The sequence below is a fragment of the Pipistrellus hanaki genome (assembly GCF_964339955.1).
Source record: "Pipistrellus hanaki genome assembly, chromosome: 6".
In the NCBI taxonomy this organism is placed as follows: domain Eukaryota; kingdom Metazoa; phylum Chordata; class Mammalia; order Chiroptera; family Vespertilionidae; genus Pipistrellus; species Pipistrellus hanaki.
In genome coordinates this window covers 57,063,359-57,084,280 of record NC_140508.1, presented here as the reverse complement: position 1 = coordinate 57,084,280, position 20,922 = coordinate 57,063,359, and the positions used below count along the sequence as shown (strand labels likewise).

Genomic DNA, 20,922 nt, shown 5'->3' with positions numbered 1-20,922 from the left:
AAATCTGGCTTCAAACAAGAGCAATAGGATAAGTGTAATTAAAATGTTGCCAAAGACATGGTAACAAGGCAGGGCTGGAATGGAGGAAATAGGACGGGAGAGGCATGCTACAGCCACTTCCTCCACCATTGCCCGAGCCCAAGCTGCCCTCATATCTTGCCTGGACAGTGAGAGCTTCCTAATAGGGAGCCTTCTCATTTTTATCTGCTCTTGCCCCTCCATTCCATACAAAGCAGCAAGGTTGGGTTTTTATGCTTCTTCCCTGCCCCAAACCCTGATTTCCCACTTAGACTACACAGCAAATACCATCCCTATATTTTCCTCTTATGTCCTAATGCTCCTGGCACATGTGCCTTGAAAGGACCTATCCCACCTGAGGCCCTGTCCCATACATAGTACTTCAATATGATTCAATAGGAGCCTGTCTCTCACTAGAGAATGTGAGCCCCAGGGGGTGCAGCATCCTTGTTTGTTCTCCCTCCCCTCCCCTCTCCCACTCCTCAGTTGTTTATCACCAACACTTAAAAACAGTTTCTGGCACAAAACAGGTGATTGATTTATTCAAGATCAAGATTATCCCCGTCTATTTCTCCCTTTCCTTAAACATAGTTATCACTGGTTTTGACACTGCATGGTGAGTAGACAAGGTAGTCATATGTGGATTTTTAAAAAAAAATTGATTTGAGAGGAAGGGGGAGAGTTGTTGACCCATCTATACATTCATTGGTTGATTCCTGCAATGCCCTGACCAGAGATTGAACCTGTGACCTTATTGGTATATGGAATGACATCCAACCAACTGGACTACCCGCCTGGCCAAAACCAGATGTGGATTCTTGTACTTGTGGTACTTGGAACAGATGCTTCAGTTTCTCTAAACTTCAGCCCTCCTAAAAGAAGCAGGAATACCACCTCCCCTATTAACCTTTTAGGCTGTGAGTGTTAGATAACAAATATGAAAGCTCTTATGAGCTGTGAAACACTATCCGTTATAACCACAAGAGTGGAACTGCTCTCATCTTAAAGATGAAAAGGAAGCCCAGAAAAAAACTGAGCGACGGCAGCAAGTGACCAGGATTTGCCTAACGCACAAACATTAAACAACATGTAATTTTAAGCAGACATTATACCAAAAGAACACTTTTAAGTGAGGGAATAGATGTGAAAACTACATTGGAAACTTTAAACCCCCACTCCCTACTTTTGTTAGGTTTCTCCCTATTTGTAATATTGCTTGGCACCTTGAGGATTTTAAACAAACTCATAGTGGCCTTATCTATGTTTGTCAGTCCTTCCTACAGTTTACACCACATGGTTTGCCTTCAAATATTGAATTCATTATAATCTTGTCTTCTGTTTTTTACCTGGATAGAATTCTGAAGTTCTGTTCACATAATCAATTTCCAAAGCAGATTATTTTAAATTTCAATAAATTGCACCATTTTGTTAGAAAGTAATGGAAATGTCTTGATCTTTCAGGCATTTGGGGCTTTTCATAGAAACGGTACTCTATGCTATGGGGTTAGGCATCCCAGGTTGGAATTCCAACTCGCACTTCCTAACAGTGACTCTGATCAATCACTCAACTCCTCGGAGCTCAGTTCCCTCACCATGAGTACGAGGCTAGAAATCGATCTCACAAGGTTGTTGGGAAGATTCAATTAAAATCGTCCGTGTGCAATACTTCACACACAATAAAAGGATTTTTTTTTTCCTTCAGTTTTTCGCCTCATCTTTTTAGACTCTTAGATCAATGAAATGTTCAGTGTTTTCTCAGATACATTCTATATTTATAATTTAGTAGTTTAAACATCTGACTTCTTGGAAGTGTAAAAAAAGAAGAAAAAAAAAGCTAACTAGTTTTTATTGCATTATGATGTTAATTTGACTGCTGAGCCACTGGCAGGGCTATCCTTAAAAGTTCTAAAGAACACTGTCCCATATACCTGAAAAAATCAGTTAACCATGAAATCTAAAATACATAAAGTTGAAAATATGAAAATAGGACTACTCCCACCTATCACTTAACTTTTCATTATACTTCATTTGAGTCAGCATAATCTTTATTTCAAAATAGCATTTTTATTATATAAAAATGTAAAAATCCAGCAAAACTAGAAATACCAAATATATTTTCCTGGGCTTTCACATTGGTTGATTTTTATTTGCAAACTCTTTTTCAACACAATTTACATCCTTATCCCCATTTGCAGTCTGATTATACAAGTGCTAAGTGACAGAAAAGTCTGGAATAAATACATCAAGAAAAAAAAAAAAGAGGCAAAGCTGTGGAACCAAGTTGCATGCAACAGGTCTGAGGATGGGGGAGAGTGTCGAGGAAATAAAACAGAGTAAGACAAAGTAATTGGAAGGTGTTAGCTAGAGTTCTTTCAGTCATCTTTATCTTTTGCTCCATGTTTAAGGATGCGTGTGAACTCGATGTAATTGAAATTTCCCTTTTTGTCAATGGGCGCTTCTCTGTACAGCTCATCCACTTCCTCATCTGTAAACCGATCTCCCATTGTTGTCAGCAGCTCTCTCAGGTAATCTTCCTGAATGGTGCCTGGAAGACATAGAAGGAAGGGAATCATGAATAATTCCTGGAACTTTAATGGTTAATTTCTACACTAGGTCAATCTTACAAAATATTTCAGAACATACATATTTAAACAAACAAAATAGTGAACTAAGACATTATGTAACTATATTATTATGTTTTCCTCTTACTTTTAGAGTTATTTACAATATTACATTAAATCATTTAAAAAGTTTAGTTAACAGATTATATACATGAATGATGGTACATCGTTGACAGAAATGGGGAAGCAGTGATAGGGTGCAAGGTCCATCTGAGGAGGTGATGTGGGTACTGAGTTCAAATGAAGGGTTAATATAGAAGAAAAGATGAAAATGAGAGAAGTAAGAAAAGTGAATAGCTAGGCTTTACATACTTCAAAATGAGAAGGGGGAAAAAACCCCTAAAATTTTAATAGCTCAAGTTTGTTAACTACAATCATGTGCTGCTTAATGGATACATTCTGAGAAATGCACCATTAGGATATTTCATTGTTATACGAACATCAAGTGTACTTACACAAACCTAGATGTTATAGCCTACTATATACCTAGCTATAGGTATAGCCTGCTGCTCCAGGCTACAAGCCTGTACAAACATAAGATTAAATCAAGCACAAGATGCAATGATGCAATGAAGGGATGCAACAAACAGGAGATGTATGAGGCTGCTGCTGGTCTAACATACAGCATACTGCTTTACAGAAAACTTCTTTCTTAAAAGTAGGAGTACACTCTAAAATAACAATAAAAAGTGTAATATAGCCCTGTTGGCTAGAGCATCATCCTGATACAAGGTTGAAGGTTCAATCCCCAGTCAGGACACATACAAGAATTAACCAATAAATGCATTAGTAAGTGGAATAAATCAATATTTCTCTCTATATATAATAAATTAATAAATAAAAATTTAAGAGAAAGTAGTATAATAAATACATATACTACCCTGTTTCCCCGAAAATAAGACAGTGCCTTATATTAATTTTTGCGCTAGGTCTTTTTTCAGGGGATGTCTTATTTTTCCATGAAGAAGAATACGGTACACATTTATTGTTAAATGAAAATAAAGGAACTTTATTACCTGTATACGGTACAGTAGTACGGTAGTTGTCAACACAAACCAGACAAACTGTGAATCCTACAGTATCAAGAATTTACTCATTTATTCAATGACAATCATGTCATCATCTTCTGGAACATCATCATAACAATCTAATTCCTGGATTTCCTGGTGAATTTCTTGTGACTCCGTTTCTTTCAGAATCAGTGGACCAAATCTCTCATGTTTAGCAATAGCATTCTAAGACAGAGCCTAGGGGGGCCTTATTTTCGGGGGGATGCCTTATATTTCACTCAGAAGGAAACCTGTAAGTAGGTCTTATTTTCGGAGGATGTCTTATTTTCGGGGAAACACGGTAGTAAGTCATTCTCAGTATTCTGTACTGTACATAATTGTATGTGCTATACTTTTATACAACTGGCAGCGCAGGAGGTTTGTATATACCAGCCTCACCACAAACAGGTAAGTAATGGGTGTACTCTGATGTTATAATGGCTATGATATCACTAGGGTAACAGGAATTTTTCAGCTCCATTATATTATAATCTTGTGTGAACACCACTACTGTGCTATTGGTACTTGATCGAAGCAGCTGTTAGGTGGCACATGATAGTATACTTTCTGGTGTGATTTATAGTCTCTTGAAGAAGTTGCTTTTATTATTTAAGAACTACTATTTCACAGACATCCTCTTTGGCTTTCAGGAAGCTCAGATCCAAATTCAAAGAGTAACACCACAAATTCTGTAGCTTTATGACCTACATATATCTGTGTCCTAGCCATTCTCAGTTATACCATTGTAAATTAACAGTTTCCCTTTATTCATTTTTAAAAATGTGTATATTACTAATTTTTTCCTTCTTTTAAAAAAAATATTTTTATTAATTTCAAAGAGGAAGAGAGAGAGAGAATCACTGATCGGCTGCCTCCTGCACACCCCACACTGGGGGATTGAGCCTGCAACCCATGCATATGCCCTGACCAGGAATCGAACCTTGACCTCCGGTTTCATAAGTCAACACTCAACCACTGAGCGATACTGGCTGGGCAACTATATTTTTCATTTTCTAAAAAATGTTTCAAACAGTCTCGAATAAGGACATAAACAAAGAGCACCCACCAGTTGCTTCTTCATCAAAGCAAGCAAAAGCATTTCTGATGACATCTTCGGGATCTGTGCCATTTAACTTCTCACCAAACATCGTGAGGAACATGGTGAAATTTATGGGCCCTGGAGCCTCATTCATCATGGCATCAAGGTATGCATCTGTTGGATTCTTTCCTATAAGAGTTCACATTTTAACATTTAAGGACAAAGATCTAATTTCAACAAATAATTGCTCTGTTATTCTCCCCAACACATTTAAAAAGGTTTATCATCCTCACATAAAACTAATTTTTCAATTAATTTCATTAAGGCCATTTTAAAAGACAACTTATGACATCATAAAAAATCTCTGATACACCATTATAAAAAAGGGCTTAGGTTGAATGTTGGTCATTTATTGATACTTTCTATAACTTTTCTTTCACTATTTTAAACAAAACAAACACTAAAACTATGGTCCAGCAATGCCATGTTATTCATTTTGAATGTTGATAACATAAAAGGCCATCAGGGCATTTCAATACCAATTATTAAAAAAATATATATATAAATATCCTTATTTCCAATTATGGTACAGTTGCCCATGAATTGGTAAGCTTTAAAATTTTATTTGTTGGTCATTTAAGTGAAAACTATTAGGTTGGTTTAAAATTGGGAGATTATTTTGAACAATGTTACAAACTGATTGCCACACATACTGCCAAATGCTGTTGATTCATGTCACTGAACTGCATTCTTGTTTAGTACTGTTCGTAATGGAAATCTTAGTCTTGGTTCCAACTGAGAGCATTCTCCCTCTTCTAGTGCAGTAATGAGGGACGTGCCCGACCCTTCTCTCAAAGTTTGGAGTAATTCCCCTGGAATGGCCACATAAGGTAGGAGTAACAATGAATGGAATAGTGGTCTAGAAGGAATAGTAGAATAGAAGGTCTGGAATTGTGGTTTGCATTACAGTTCTGCTGCTGGCTGTGTGACCTGAGAGAAAGTGGCAGGTGTCCAGGGTTTACTTTTTAAATGTGTAAAATGGACTGATTAAATTTGGTACCTGAAAGGTTCCTTCTAACACTAAGTTTGTATGATTCTCCATTAAAAGGACATCTGTAAGTTAGATATTCATATCTAAGGAGGCACCTCAATATTACATCCAAATGCACTTACTGATAGTCAAATCTAGAATTATGGTTCATACGGTATGTAAAGTTTTAATCCTGGGAATCTGGGTGAAATTTAAATGCCAAGTCGGTATCTGTCTTACTGCTTTACAATCTTCACTCATACCTACTCAACAAAGATTACCCCAAAATTAATCTCTAGATTCTTTTTTTTTTTTTAATAATGTATTTTATTGATTTTTTACAGAGAAAAAGAGAGAGGGATAGAGAGTTAAAAACATTGATGAGAATCATCGATCAGCTGCCTCTTGCACACCCCCTACTGGGGGTCAAACCTGTAACCCAGGCATATGGCCCTGACCAGGGATTGAACTGTGACCTCCTGGTTCACAGGTCGATGCTCAACCACTGAGCCACGCCTGCCAGGCTACTTTAAATCATTTATCTTTACATTTTCTTTTCTTTAGTTATAAAAAAATTTATAAAATTATGAAAGTCCCCTTTCCTGTGTTCCCTTTTCCAGTAGCAATGCCCTTCCTCCTGAGACTATCGTCATTTATTATTGTTACTTCCTACCTATAAACTGTCCTCAATTTATTACTAACTGGCTATATTATTAGTCACACACTTTGTTATAAATTCCAATATTTTTCCACCTACCCATCTCCTGGCCATTCACCTAGTCCTAGACCTATAATACTGAGCTGAGAGGAACTGAGGCCTGCCTGGCCAAGTACCTGCCAGGTTCCCAACCCTACAGGCTCATCCTCTTATGACTGGCCAAACCCCAACATGCCACCTCCCATCCAGGCATTTCTCAGTAGGCTCTGGAGACAGGGCAGGACTATTTGGACATCACACAGAAAATGATTCACAGAATGCTGAATTATTATTTTTTGAAATCAGGCATATTAAGAATATAAAAGTCTACCTAGAGAAGCGAGCATATCATGCAAATCTTCCTTGTCAATGAAACCATCTCTGTTCTGATCAATCATGTTGAAGGCCTCTTTAAACTCCTGAATCTGTGACTGGTCAAACATGGCGAACACATTGGATGTTGCGCGCTGGGGGCGCTTCTTGGTGGTCTTGGTCTTTGCCTTTTTGCTCGACATGGTGGCTGCTTAATTCTAGAGTTAAAAAGCAAAAGCAAAAAAGAATGCATAAAACATAAAGCAAAAACAGAACTTATAATACCTAAAGTTAAAGAGTAAAAATACCTTAATGTAGAAATATTACTTCATTTGAGCAGGAATAAAGATATATACAAACTCTATTTCCAATGTGACAATTAAATGGCTAGAAAAAAAAGCAGTTTCGAAGAAACTAAGAAACAATAGATATTATTGATGTAGCTTCTCCTAAAATTTCATTAAACCCATATTCATTAAGTGGGAATTAATTTTAAAATATGTAACAACCTAGCATTTACTGAGTGCTTACTCTGTGCCAAACAGTTATGCAGACAGGGGGCTCCCTTAAAGAGAAAGGCTCTAAAGTTGGTATCTTATTTTTACAAGGACTGCCTCATTTAATCCTCACAACAATCCTCCATTTTACTTATTTCCATTTTATTACCAATGTTGCATAACCTCTCTGAGCTCAGTATTTTCAAAACATGGTTTGAAAAGCATCGAAGCTCAATCAATACTTTGTTTTACAGCAAAACACGGTATCTATTCCAGTGCACGTAAGAATTAAATGAGATAACACACACAAAGAAACTATTATAGTCACTATATGGTGCAAGTTAAAAAGGCTATCGTTTAAAAAAAAATCATCAAAACCTGTCATTTAATCTTGTATCCCTTCTTGTTACTTTTTTATTTCCCATTTCCCTTGACAAAGCTTTCAGATTAATACTCAACTGCCTCCATTTTCTCATCTTCCCAATAACTCAATTCTCTGTAACATGGTGTTGGTAGTAGCCTCCAATACTCTATTGAAAGCCACCAATAATTTAAATGCCAGAAAGAATGAACACTTTTCATCCATTCTTTTATTTGTAATTTTAATTACAACATCCCAAGTCTGAATCTTAGCTCCACTATTATTACTACATATAACCTCAGAAAATCCAAGGACACCAGAGTAAATTTTTTATCCAAAGTATATTCAACCTTCATAAATTCCCTATGAAATCGATATTACCTAGGTTAAATAAAAAAATCAGTGGCTCCTGTGGAGTAAAGAACTTAATTTTGCAAAAAGAAAAGTCTGGCCTTTGTCCTTGGCTCCTGGGAAGTAAACTCAAGACCTTGAAATGTCACACCTGGTATCTGGGATCTTGGGTCACACATGATTTCTAACAATGTGATTTACCATTGGGGGTTTGGGATCATGTGTTATCAGTTGACCTCTCAAGGGGTTGGAGGCTGAGGTAAGCTGTGCAGCAGTAAACTGTATCTAAGTGCCAGAGCTCCAATAAAATCTATGGATATCAAGGATCAAGTGCGCGTGCTTGGTTGGCAATACTCCATGCATACTGTCTCACCTTGCTGTCAGAAGTCAATACTGTCCATGAGAGACGACAATTGCAAGCTCTGCATTTAGAAGACTCCTGGACTCTGCACCATGTGTCTCTTCCCTTGGATAATTTTAATCTGAATCCTTTTACTGTACCAAACCAGGGGTATAACAGCTTTCAGTGAGTTCTGTGAATCCTAGCAAATTATTGAACCTGAGTTATCCTGGAAACCCACACTTGCCATTGGTGTCAGAAATAAGGGTGGTCCTGGGGACTGTTCTTTAACTCTGCAGCCACTGGGCGTGAAAGCAGATGACTAGTTGGGGCAGTGGCTGAGCAAGGGAATTTTTCCTTCTCTTTCTTCAATCTATAAAACACCCCACGTGGGTGTTTTGAAGCTTGGCTTGATGCAGTTTTGAACAGAGCAGATACAGGCTCAATGTAGTGATACCATCATTTCTTTTTTTTAAAGTTTATTTTTTTCTCTGTACTTCATTTAAAAACAGAACATTTATACATGTATATAGTACCTATAAAAACTATACATGTAGACACATAAAATGAAAAATGTGAGACAAAGTTGTAGCAAAACAATCAATCTGCAGAGAATTCTGGCCCACAAAGGAACTACTATCCTTGGTCTCCTTACCTACTGAGAGAAGAAGGCTTTCTCCACTTTGGCACTTCCCACTAACTTTCCACACACCACAATCTGGCTTTCTTTTCTCTACAACTACTTTCAAATGACCAAATCCAGTCTAGATCTCCTTGGACCACTCTGCTGTATCTGATACCATTTTATTCCTCTTTAGAGACTCAAAAATTCTTGGTCTTAGTGAAAGTCACAGTAGAAATGAACTGTCCCAATGGAAAGAGACTGCAAGGTTCCCAACCTTGAAGACCTTACCTCTGATGAGGAAGGCTCCTAAGCATTATATTGGAAAGACTGATTGATACAAAATGCTGTATTTGACTTGGTGTCACCCACATAATCTCTCAGTTCTATGGCTGGTCCTCCTCCATTTTCTTGTTAAGCCTTCATCTCCTCCACTCAATTACATTAAATATTCATGTATTCTAGCAGTCAGGACTTGGCCCTGCTTGGATGATCTCAATGACTCTCACCGTTCTGACCACACCTATGTTTCCTAAGTCTGTTACCTCCAGGTCTGACCTGTCCTTGAGTTACATACTCAAATATCCAACTGCATGTGAAAGGTATCCATTTGAATATCCCAGACACTCATAACCAATGTGTTGAAGACTGAATTGTCTTCCCCTTCCTAAACTTTCTCATCCTTTTGTTTTCTCTCAATTAATGGCACCATCACTTACCCACTGACCAAACCAGAAACCTAGGAGTCACCGTGACTCATGTCTATCCCTGATGAATCAGCCTTACCTCTTAAATATTTCTCAGATTTGTTCATCTTCCTCATTCCTCAGCTGGGCCCTCATCATCTCTATGTGCACTTCTATAGCCAACTAACCAATATCCTCGCTTCTTAGTCCCCTCTAAACTACCCTTCATGTTCCAGCCAGAAGTATCTAAAACATAACTATGACATTACCATTCCCCCTTAAAAAATCTTCTTTGGCTTTCTACTGCCTCATAGGACAAAGTATATATTCTTTTTAAAAAAATATATTTTATTGATTTTTTACAGAGAGGAAGAGAGAGGGATAGAGAGCTAGAAACATCAATGAGAGAATCATTGATCAGCTGCCTCTTGCACACCCCCTACCGGGGATGTGCCCGCAACCAAGGTACATGCCCTTGACCGGAATCGAACCCGGGACCTTTCAGTCCGCAGGATGAGGCTCTATCTACTGAGCCAAACCGGTCTCGGCCAAAGTATAAATTCTTAAGCATGGCGTACCAGGTCCTCCTGTCTACTCTAGAATGACCTTTCCAGCCTCATCTCTAGACCTTCTCTGCTTTGTGCTTTTCCTTCACCAATACCACACTGCTTGATGGTGCCATTAATTGAGAGAAAACAGTTTGTGTACTGCACTTTTGCTCTTGCTATTTTTCTAGCTCAAAATGTTTTAAGAACAGAGAGAGAATTAAAGGCCTACTCAACTAATAGCTACTACCATTTATTGAGTGACTCATGTGCTAAGCACATTATATGTATTAAATTTAACCAGTATATGCATTAAATTTAACTGGTATATGCCTGCTTTACAAATGAAAAAAACTGAAGATCAAAGATATTAAATAACCTGCCAGAGGTCACCTAGTGGCAAGCTAGGAGTCAAACCCCCTTTACTCAAGGTTATTTCTATCTATATATTTTCTCTGTATTAAATGTTCTTCTAATATTTTGAGTTTACCTAGGATGTCAAATTAATGTTTAACCTATAACTGTAAAGAAAAACAACCAACCCTTACCCTTAAACTACAGTTACAGAAAATAATATCCATATATAACATAGCACATGATGTAATGAATAACCCTCAATAGCAGGAAGGACTTCTTACTTCCTCTTCAAATTTTTAATTATTTTTTATAAATTCCCAATATAGAGTGAATTTAAGGTCCTAAGTAGTGTTCACAGAGGTTATAAAAAGGGCAGGAATAAAAAAACACACAAAAAACCCTGGTATTATAGGTGGCTGTGGCATCAAAAATTCAAATAATTAAATACTTGCAAAATCACTTGCAATACTAATGTGCAAATCAAAACATGGGCACCATAATCATTAATAAGCAGAAACTGCTTGTGAAAATCATTCAGCCTACATAGCTTTATTGGAAGCCTGTGAATATGGTGATGAGGTATATTCTATCAGCTATGTATGAATTCCTTGACATTTTTTTAAGTATCTTAAATTAGCTAATTGCTGTCACCACATGGCAAGTAAATATGGCTCTCACAGTAGTTAACCTTCTGCTTTCAATCTTGACTGTACATTAAAATCACATGGAGGTTTAAAAAAACTGATGCCTAGGTCCTACTCTAGTTTAACTGAAAATGAATGTCCATGGGCAGGGCCCAGGAATCAGTATTTTTAAAAATGTACCAGGTAACTCCAAAGTACTTTGAAGGCTGAGAATCACTACATTAATTACATGGAAGGTATTGGCTGAACTAATAAAGGTATCATGGTTTAATGGTGATGCTGGAGAACAGGATTCTAATTCTAGTTCTGTCATTTTCAAGTTGTATGGCTTTCAGTTATTTTAGCTTTCCTGGTTCTCATTTTTTTCATCTATAAAATAAAAGGTAGGTAAATCAGAAGTCAAACTGGCCGTTACCAAAATATATGCAGTCTGTAGGAAGTTCATTTAGTACCCCCAGGTATTGCCTTTTAAATGCCTTTTTAAATTACTGAACTCGTTTTAAAAACCTGCATATTTTACTTTAATAAAAACAAATTTCAGGAATCTTGGAAAACTATATGATAGGAATCACTTGACCAGCATTCCCATAGATAATGAGTGTTCAGTGAGCAATTCCTACTACTCCCTCTTATCTTCCTGATAGTATTTGTTTATGTTACCGCCTGTACACTGAGTTGAACCTGTTCCCTGGTGGTAGCCAGTATCCAAAACGGCGCTCAACATTTCCTCATGTCCTTGTGTAGTCCCTCCAATAAAAAAGATTGTTGAGCCGAAACCGGTTTGGCTCAGTGGATAGAGCGTCAGCCTGCGGACTGAAAGGTCCCGGGATCGATTCCGGTCAAGGGAATGTACCTTGGTTGCGGGCACATCCCCAGTGGGGGGTGTGCAAGAGGCAGCTGGTCGATGTATCTCTCTCATCGATGTTTCTAACTCTCTATCCCTCTCAATTCCTCACTGTGTAAAATCAATAAAATATATTAAAAAAAAAAAAAAAGACTGTTGACCTGTGAAACAGTAAGGGAGGTGAAATAACCCTCTACATTCTGAGTTCTTCCTGACACCACTGTAATAATAGATTAACAAGAGAAAAACAAAGAGAAGTTTATTAACATGTATACATGGATATATCCAGGGAAAAAACAATTATCAGAGGTGGCTTAGAATTCAGGCTTAAATATCATCTTCAACTGAAGACAAAAAGAAGAAAGATATGTTATGGGGAGAAGCTAGTTATGGAAAGTTACCAGGAAAAGCAAAGCAAACAAGGGTAATATTTGTCATGTAGACTGAAATCAGGGCCTTCTTCACTGATAGAGTCTAAAGTTAGCTACAGAGAGTGACCTTTGTCCTTTCTGGTAGAGAGGGAAGGAAACCTTTATAAATTTATGTCCTGCTTTTATGTCTTGTTTGGCTTCTAAATTGCCTTTAGCTCAAAATAGTATTTATGTCCAAGTGGCATATTTTGGAATGACATATTCTACTACCCTTCATAACCAATGGGATATTGCAAAAATAATAGTGTGACTTTGTCGTAACAGACACGGCAGCTTTTGCCTTGCTCTCCTTTGGATCACAATCTGGGAGAAACCAGGATCAGGTTATTAGGGTAGTATGCACCCTAAGGAAAGGTCCATGTGGCAGGGAACTGAGGTCTCATGTCAATAATCAGGATCACCTTGCCAGTCATGTGAATCAGCCATCTTCGAGGCTGATCTTTCTTCAAGATTGTAAAACCAGCTGGCATCTTCATGAAGCCTTGAGCCAAAACCACCTAGTTAAGCTGCCCTGGAATTCCTGACCCTCAGAAACTGTTTACTGTTTTTGTTTTTTTTAAGGGCTAAGTTTTGGAGTAATTTGTTATATAGCAATAGAAAACTAATAAAGCCACGGTGTTTCCTTAGTCTCTTTAGTGTTAAAATAGGTCATACCTTTATGTCAGAGTTATAACCACAGAATTCTGAAAAGTCACAGGGGCCATAATCAAGTTTGCACTAGGTAGGGTATTTTCTATTTCTGGTTAGAAAATGTCAATTCCTCTGTTCAATTTCTCCCCAACTTCAGTGGGTTCCTCTTTTAACTGCAACAGAGTCACCCCTTCTTCAACATTCCAATCTCCACTATCCTGTTCTTACTGATTCCTACAGCTGATTTGGTTGCTAGTTCCTGCCTCCTAATTGGAATTTCCTTTAGGGCAGTCCTTGAATGACTTTGCTTTTGAAGTACTGGTTGAAAAACTGGTAGCACAAAGTTACTACTCAAAAATGAGGTTATTAAGGAGGGAAGAGGAACTGGTTTTGTGAGCAAAGGGATGATATAAAGATCAAGTTTTGGCCACGCTGCAGTAGAATGGCAGAAGAGATGCCTGAAGCAGGATGCTTAAGAGATCTACTTTGGCAGAGCCAACTTCTGAGCAAAGGCACAGGGTGAGACTGAGAATGGATGAACACAAAAAAAGCAGAGAGCAGCAGTTCTTGGGCTGAAACCTAAGATCACTTCGATTCAACTGTCATCTTCACCAAGGTCTATTTTATAAATTTCTTAGATTCCCAAGGTCATTACCATAGTTCAGACAAATGTTTGTGCTCACTGGATTCATGAGCAACAGTTTGAAAACAGCAATTATAAAGAAAATTTAGTACTTATGTTAAAATACCCCACAAAATTAACCTCATATATTTAATAACGTGATTGTTTTTAAGATGCATATTTATGCAAATATGTAATCAATTCAATAAATTATATCTCCCCCCCCCCCAAGAGCTTTACTCAATGTTTACATCTTTTTTCTTAGCACCAGTTAAATTTTCCTTGTAGTATATGGTTAAATTTTAATATTTAGCACATGCTGTCATTTATTTTTATTTTTATCCTTACTGGAGGATACTTTTTTTGCTTGTTTTTAAAATTTTTTTAGAGAGAGTAGAAGGGAGAGGGAGAAACATGTATGTGTTGCCTCCTGTACCGACCCTGACTGGAGATGGAACCTGCATAGGTTATGTGCCCTGACCAGGAATCAAACCCGCAACCTCTTGGTGTACGGAACGATACCCAAACCTAGCCACAATAATAATATTAATATAATTTCATAATAATAATATTTCTTCATTATAGATTTTATGATTGTCCCAGTTGGCAGTAAACTTTCCATGCTTTGAACTCCTATATAACTTTGTTTTATTACAATAAAATTTATATATGTTGAAATGCACAGATCTTAAAATAAGCTTTGGTAAACGTGTATACTCATGTAACCACCACCCCAATCAAGTAACAAATGTTTTCATCACGCCAAAAAGTTCCCTCGAAGTCAACCATCCTCTCTCATGGGCAACCATTGCTCAGATTTCTATCACCATAGATTCATTTGTCTTCAACTTCTTATAAATGGAATTATACTGCGTACATTCCATATGCCTGACTTCTTTCACTCAATGTAATGTTTTTGAGATTCGCCTATCAGTGATTCATTCTTTTTTTTTTTTTTTTTTTTTTTTTTTTTTTTTTACTGTCTAGTAGTATTCCATTGCCATGCCATTTACATATACATGTTTATGACATTTAGCCTTTCTACCTTGGATTGCAGGTCTACTAGAGTGACTTACACACGGCAGGTGCTCAATAATTACTAGTTAAGTAAATACATAAACATGCTTCCCTCCTATCACAAATAGAGTTACATATATAGATGCATATTATAAGGTAGGACATGTCTCTGATTCCCAAAACAAGGCTTTTCTCTACGATCTACCCATGGATTAGCATAAACTTCACTGAACCCTTCCTGCAGAGATCCTTACCAAAATTACCAGCTACCGTTATTTTATACCTGGAAGAAACAGTACTAATAGCCAATAACCCAGTGCTAAATATGTGCGAGGAATTGGTCTAAGCATGTTATGGGATAACATATTTAATCCTCACAATAACTTACAATACAGATGAAACTATTATCCCCCTTTCTTAGATGAGAAAATCAGGGCAAGAAGAATAATCAATTTGCCTATGGCCATGCAGCTAGAAAAAGGTTGAGCTTAGATCCAGGATCTGTCCTCAGGAAGTCTAGCCCCCAGAGCCTGTATCACTCACTAATCTATAATATCCCGCATATCGGCAACTGAAATTCTCGACCATGAAAATACACATAGCCAGATGGGAGTAATAAGCAATGCCACCACACTGCTCAAGTGTGAAATGAGGAAGATCTCAAAAGTTGGCGGCAATGAAAACCATTCTTAGATATCTGGTGTCTGAATCTTGGGAGAGGGACAACCAGCCTCATTTAGGGGGTCCAAGTCCTCGTATCTTTGCTAACCCCTCCAGCCTGGACCTGAGGATTGTCCTTCCTTCAAAGTTGCCGCTCATCTTGTCTAAATGTGGTCCTGCTGAAACGTAAATGAATGTTGACTCAGCCATGGTAGTTGTATCACTCAACAGAGCCTAAACAAACACAAACTTGTGTGTTTTGTTATGAAGTCCAGGAGGGTCCACCTGATGCTTTCAGAGAAAATGGGTGACATCCCCTCAAATGATCTTAGGCCAGTCATCTCACTTCTCTTGGTTTATTTCCTCAGTCATAAAATGAAAGATAATCTATAAAGTTCTCTTGAATTCTAAAATGCTTTTCTTACCAACGGACCAATGCAATTTCACCTTAAACAAAGGCTGCCAAACTAATCTCTAAATACCCTTTCTTCATATTACTTCCTGGGTGAAGAATCCAAAACGACTCCTTAATGCCTCTTATGTAATCTTCTCTTTTTCCTCCAGTTTACAAGGCATCCATAAAAAGGCCACATTTATCATACCTACCCATCCACCCACCTTTAGTTCCAACTATTACTCCTTATAGTTCTGTTCCATTCAAGGTCGTCTTCCCACCACCTCCTTTCCACTCGACACAATTTCCCACCTTGGCTGCTTTTGGACTTGAGACCTCCTACCACAGATCCAGCCAGAAAATACTAAATTCTCCCTTCTAGGGCTGACTCCAAGGCTTCCAACGAGGCCACAATTCAATGGAAATCCTTCCTAATTTTTATGTATCCTTTTCTCCAATCAACACGAATGCATTAAATCTTTATAAGATGCAAGCTGCAGTGAGACAACTCCTAGGGACGTCATGGCATTGTGTAGCCTATACTAACCAGCACCCGGTATAGGTTAAAATGTTTCTCGAATAGTTTCCTTGGACGTTTCATCGAAGGCAGGAACCGTGCGTCCCTAGACTCCTGCATCCCCCAAAGGCTCAAGCCCTGGGTGCGGTACAGAACGGGGGCTCAGCCCCCGAAAGGACGGGCTGGGCCGGCGGGGGCAGGGGCAGGGGCGGGGGCGGGGGCAGGGGCAGGGGCAGGGCAGGCACCAGGTGTGATGTCATCCTGGGTGCCGCGGGGCCGGGGCCCGGCCACCTCTTCCAGCCGGGCCTTTTCCCAGGCGGCTCCCTCCGCCCGGAGCTTCCGTTCAGGCCGGGCCGGGCGGCGGCCAGGGCTCCGCGCCCACCCTGACAGCTCCCGCCCCCCGCCCCCCGCCCTCCGCTCCCAGTAGCAGTCCGACCGCCGGCGTGTGCCGGGAGGCAGAGGGGGCCATGGGGGCCCCAAGGGTGTCCGCGCGGGGGCAAGAGCCACTCACCACCGCCGCCGCCAGACACCAGAACGCGGGCTGCCCTGCACCAGACGACCGGCGACTACGACGATCGCGGAGCTGTGGCGCGGCAGAGGCGGGGCCGGCACTTCCTGCCTCGGGAGGCGGACCGGAAGGCGCACCGGAAGGCGCGGCGGGAACCACTCGGGAAGGGGGGGTGGGCGTGCGGCGCGGTGCTCCGTCGGGCTGGAGCGGAGCCCGCCGCGGCCCCTGGGAGCGGGGCTGGCCGGCGAGCACGGCCGGGGTCTTCGCCGGCTTCCTCAGCCCGGCAGGTGCGGGGGGACGGGGAGAGTGCAGCCCCGCCGCCGGCCTTGCCCCCCTCCGCCGCCGCCGCGGTCCCCGCGCCCTTCCGCATTCCCGGCGCCGGCCGGGCCTGGAATTTGACCCGGGCGGGGCGGGGCGGGGCGGGGCGGGGCGCAGCCCCTCTGGGTTTCGGGGTTTCGGGGTCCCGGGCGTCGGGGACCGCCCACCCTGGGCTGCAGAGTTAACCCATAAAAGTACAGCGGGACTAGTTACATTTGAACTTCAGGTACAAGTAATTTTTGGGGTATGTCCCACGAAATACTGGAAAAGGGAAAAGGGCGCGGGCAAACCTTTTTAAATTGCACTCCAATCCGAATCATCTTTTACTCTCTCCCCTTCCTCCCCCCCCTCAAATTATAAGGTTTACAGAACCAGGTCAGGTTTCATTCTCTTTCCAACCACAAGGAAGTTTTATTCAAATTACTTGCTTTCCTTTGGGTCATTCAAGAGATGTCAGAAACACACACGCATACAATCGCTCACATTACTGAATGCTCTTGGCCAAAAAGGAAACCACGAAGCTACATTATTCAAATTTTGTTTTGGTTACTGTTAGTGGCTGTGACCTCACTCTGGAATAATATGGATAGCACTATTTCTGAATGGAGGATAGGCAACTTAGTAGCAAACCTTTATTGAGCACTTGTGATTGCTTGAATGCTAGCTGGATGCTGGGGAGATGAATAATTCAGTCACTTATACTCTAGAAATGTTTGATCAGAAATTCCTAGATGTTAGAAACTGTGTTCAGCACTCTATACAGTAGTTCTTAAATAGTAGCATGCATAAGGAAAACCTGGAGGGCTTGGTAAGATTCTTGAGCCCCAGCCCCAGATACTCAGATTCAGTGGGTTGAGGGTGAAGTGATAATTTGTATTTCCAGGGGATGCTGATGCAGTGGTCCTTGTCCCAGACCAAATTCCAGTTCCTAACTGAATGCAAGTCATACCTGGGTTCTAAAATACTCAATTTCCCGTTGCTGCATTCTGTTCTTGGTCCAATAGTTAAAATAATTTCCCCCCCAAACCTAAGGTTTTGGCTTCTTAGGTCTTTTGTCTTAGTACTCAGATTCTAAGTATGGTCTATTACCATTGCATAAACCCTCAACCTGGCCACCTTAATAGCTGAGACACCCTGACTGTACTTTGACCATTACCACAGAAAGTTCTATTAGGTAACAGTTCTAAAAAAATAACTCTAAGGTATATTTTTCCTCTCAAGATTCAAAAGAAAAATAATATTAATGAAAAGCTGAGTATCTAAATATCTAGCACTTGGGAAATGGTTATTTATGGCATATCCTTCTTAAATATGTCTAATATAACTGAGAAACTAAAATTTAAATTTATGGTTTTCATAATGTTTTATGGCTCTATCTCCCTCTCTTCAGCCCTTTTACTGTTTTCTGATTCTTCTTACAACTTGCTGGCACCCCTCTAAGTCTAGGTGTGAGACCTCTTGCTGTCCTTTCTCTCCTACTCTGTAGAAAATCATTGCCTTTCCTTTTCAGAATTTGCTTCTGTCTCAGAGTCTGGCTATCTTCCCTCTTTCCCAGTAGCACTCACCAATTCCTGCTCTCCAGTTATAGGCTTCTGGATCAAGTAAAATTTGGGATCTGGAGTCCAAATGACAATATAATCCTAACAAGGCTACCCCTGTTAGGTTGGTTTCAAAGAAGGTTTGAAATGGTTTGTTTCAAGTATGATTTTCATCATGGAGACTGGTTTTCAGTCAAATCCACTGTTGGAGTAGATGCTTTAGCTTTTTTTTTTTTTATAAATATATTTTATTGATATTTTACAGAGAGGAAGGGAGATAAGAGAGCTAGAAACATCGATGAGAGAGAAACATCGACCAGCTGCCTTCTGCACACCCCCTACCAGGGATGTGCCCACAACCAAGGTACATGCTCTGGACCGGAATCGAACCCGGGACCTTTCAGTCCGCAGACCGACGCTCTACCACTGAGCCAAACCGGTTTCGGCAGATGCTTTAGCTTTTTATTAAGCAGTCAACTTCCCTTAAGCAAAACCTACTTACTACATAGAGAATGCTATTACTAAATTAGGAGACTTATTTCACTAGGGAGCCCATGCACTGCTCCTAATGGCAGCCAGTTCTTTGAGCAGTTATCTGAAATGGAAATGGGGACACTGCAAGAAATAATTTTAGTAAACGAGACCACTTTTCTTCCTAAGTGGAAAACAATGTTATTTGTTCTTAACTAGAAATCTGTTAACAAAGCAGAAGTGATCTTTTTTTCAGTTGAAGTGGAAGTTCGATTCAGCAAAGTAAGATTTTAACATCATGGCTATAGCCTGGAAAAAATACTTAAGGCAGGTGGTTAAGATTCTAAACTTAAAAGGGGCAAAAGGCCGAAACCAGTTTGGCTCAGTGGATAGAGCGTCAGCCTGCGGACTGAGAGGTCCCGGGTTCGATTCCGGTCAAGGGCATGTACCTTGGTTGCTGGCACATGGGATGATGTTTCTCTCTCATCAATGTTTCTAACTCTCTATCCCTTGCCCTTCCTTTCTGTAAAAAAAAACAATCAATAAAATATCTTCAATAAAGGGGGCAAGAGCAGTCATGGTACTGGTCCTTCTACTCCTGTTCTATAAAGCTGGCTCATCTATCCTGTTGAGTGCAAAGGTCTGCCACCCTGAAGGTATTCAATTAATTGTTTATTGAGTGAGGTAATGATTTTGTCCAAAGATAGTTTGGTTAATAGTAGCATAAAATGTAAAATTAGAGTAATTGTCAATTACTCATCTTTATAGGCCAATTGTAAAATTTTTCAACCAATTCCTCCCACAATGCTTTAACTTTTAAATTCATCAATCTTTCAGCTTTTTGAAGTACAAAGCAAATGAAAGTGTCAACCATTTCCTTATTAACTCTGAAACAGTCCTGCATTTCTGAAATAGCAGAAGTTATTTTGAGTATTGAAATAATGATCTCACTTTCCCAAGCACTTAGCTTCAGCTGTTTTGTTTGTGGGCAGGGCAGGAATGTCCAAAATTCACACATGGACTCATGGTGAATCTCTGCATAAACAAACATGGTATTTCAATATGGATTATTGTGTTAAAGAAAAGCTTTATATAATAAAAAAAATGGTGTACTGTATTTCCAACGTTTTGAAATACAAAAAAAATGTATCTTGTTAGAAGCATTTCATAGACACTTGGAGTCTAAAATAGTTTTAAAAATTAGGACAAATTAAAATTAAACTCATTGGCCTGGTCTAATTTTAAATGACACGAAAAGCTTAGGACAGATAAGGAGGAATGTTGGTAGGTATGTTAAACTTAAGGATTTAAAACTACTGAAACTATCATATATATGCAAATTCTATAGCAAATTATTATTATTTTTTAATATATTTTATTGATTTTTTACAGAGAAGGGAGAGAGATAGAGAGCTAGAAACATCAATGAGAGAGAAACATCGACCAGCTGCCTCTTTTGCACAGCCCCTACCGGGGATGTGCCCGCAACCAATGTACATGCCCTTGACCGGAATCGAACCTGGGACCTTTCAGTCTGCAGACTGACGCTCTACCACTGAGCCAAACCGGTTTCGGCGCAAATTATTTTTAAAATTGGAAGACAAAGTGCAGGAAACGCAGTTAAGGAAGTTAAACTTGTATTTCTTTGGGAGGGAATAAAATGAATAGCAGAGGAGATAGGACTGTTAGAAAAACTGGGAGAAGTAAGAAAAAGGTCTAACAACCACACCATTTTCTTTCATTGGAAGATGCAACTAAAACCAATACAAGTCTATTTTGATAAATAAATAAGTCTTAAACAAG

General features: G+C 39.5%; 1 protein-coding gene across 3 annotated transcripts; it reads right to left on the bottom strand.

Annotated features, from left to right (window-relative positions):
* Positions 1 to 2,130: 2,130 nt before the first annotated feature.
* On the bottom strand, positions 2,131 to 17,122 carry LOC311624639 (myosin regulatory light chain 12B). Of its 3 annotated transcripts, none has more exons than XM_084888151.1 (4): positions 16,799 to 17,122; positions 6,786 to 6,984; positions 4,755 to 4,916; positions 2,131 to 2,563 (listed from the first exon to the last, which is right to left on the bottom strand). In XM_084888151.1, exons 2-4 carry the CDS (start codon positions 6,967 to 6,969, stop codon positions 2,391 to 2,393), a joined length of 519 nt encoding a protein of 172 aa, XP_084744277.1. In that variant the 5' UTR covers positions 6,970 to 6,984; positions 16,799 to 17,122; the 3' UTR covers positions 2,131 to 2,390. The 3 variants fall into 3 exon arrangements, with proteins under 3 accessions (XP_084744277.1, XP_084744278.1, XP_084744279.1); XM_084888152.1 differs by having other exon boundaries at positions 16,796 to 17,103; XM_084888153.1 differs by lacking the exon at positions 16,799 to 17,122 and adding an exon at positions 15,799 to 15,914.
* Positions 17,123 to 20,922: the final 3,800 nt, after the last annotated feature.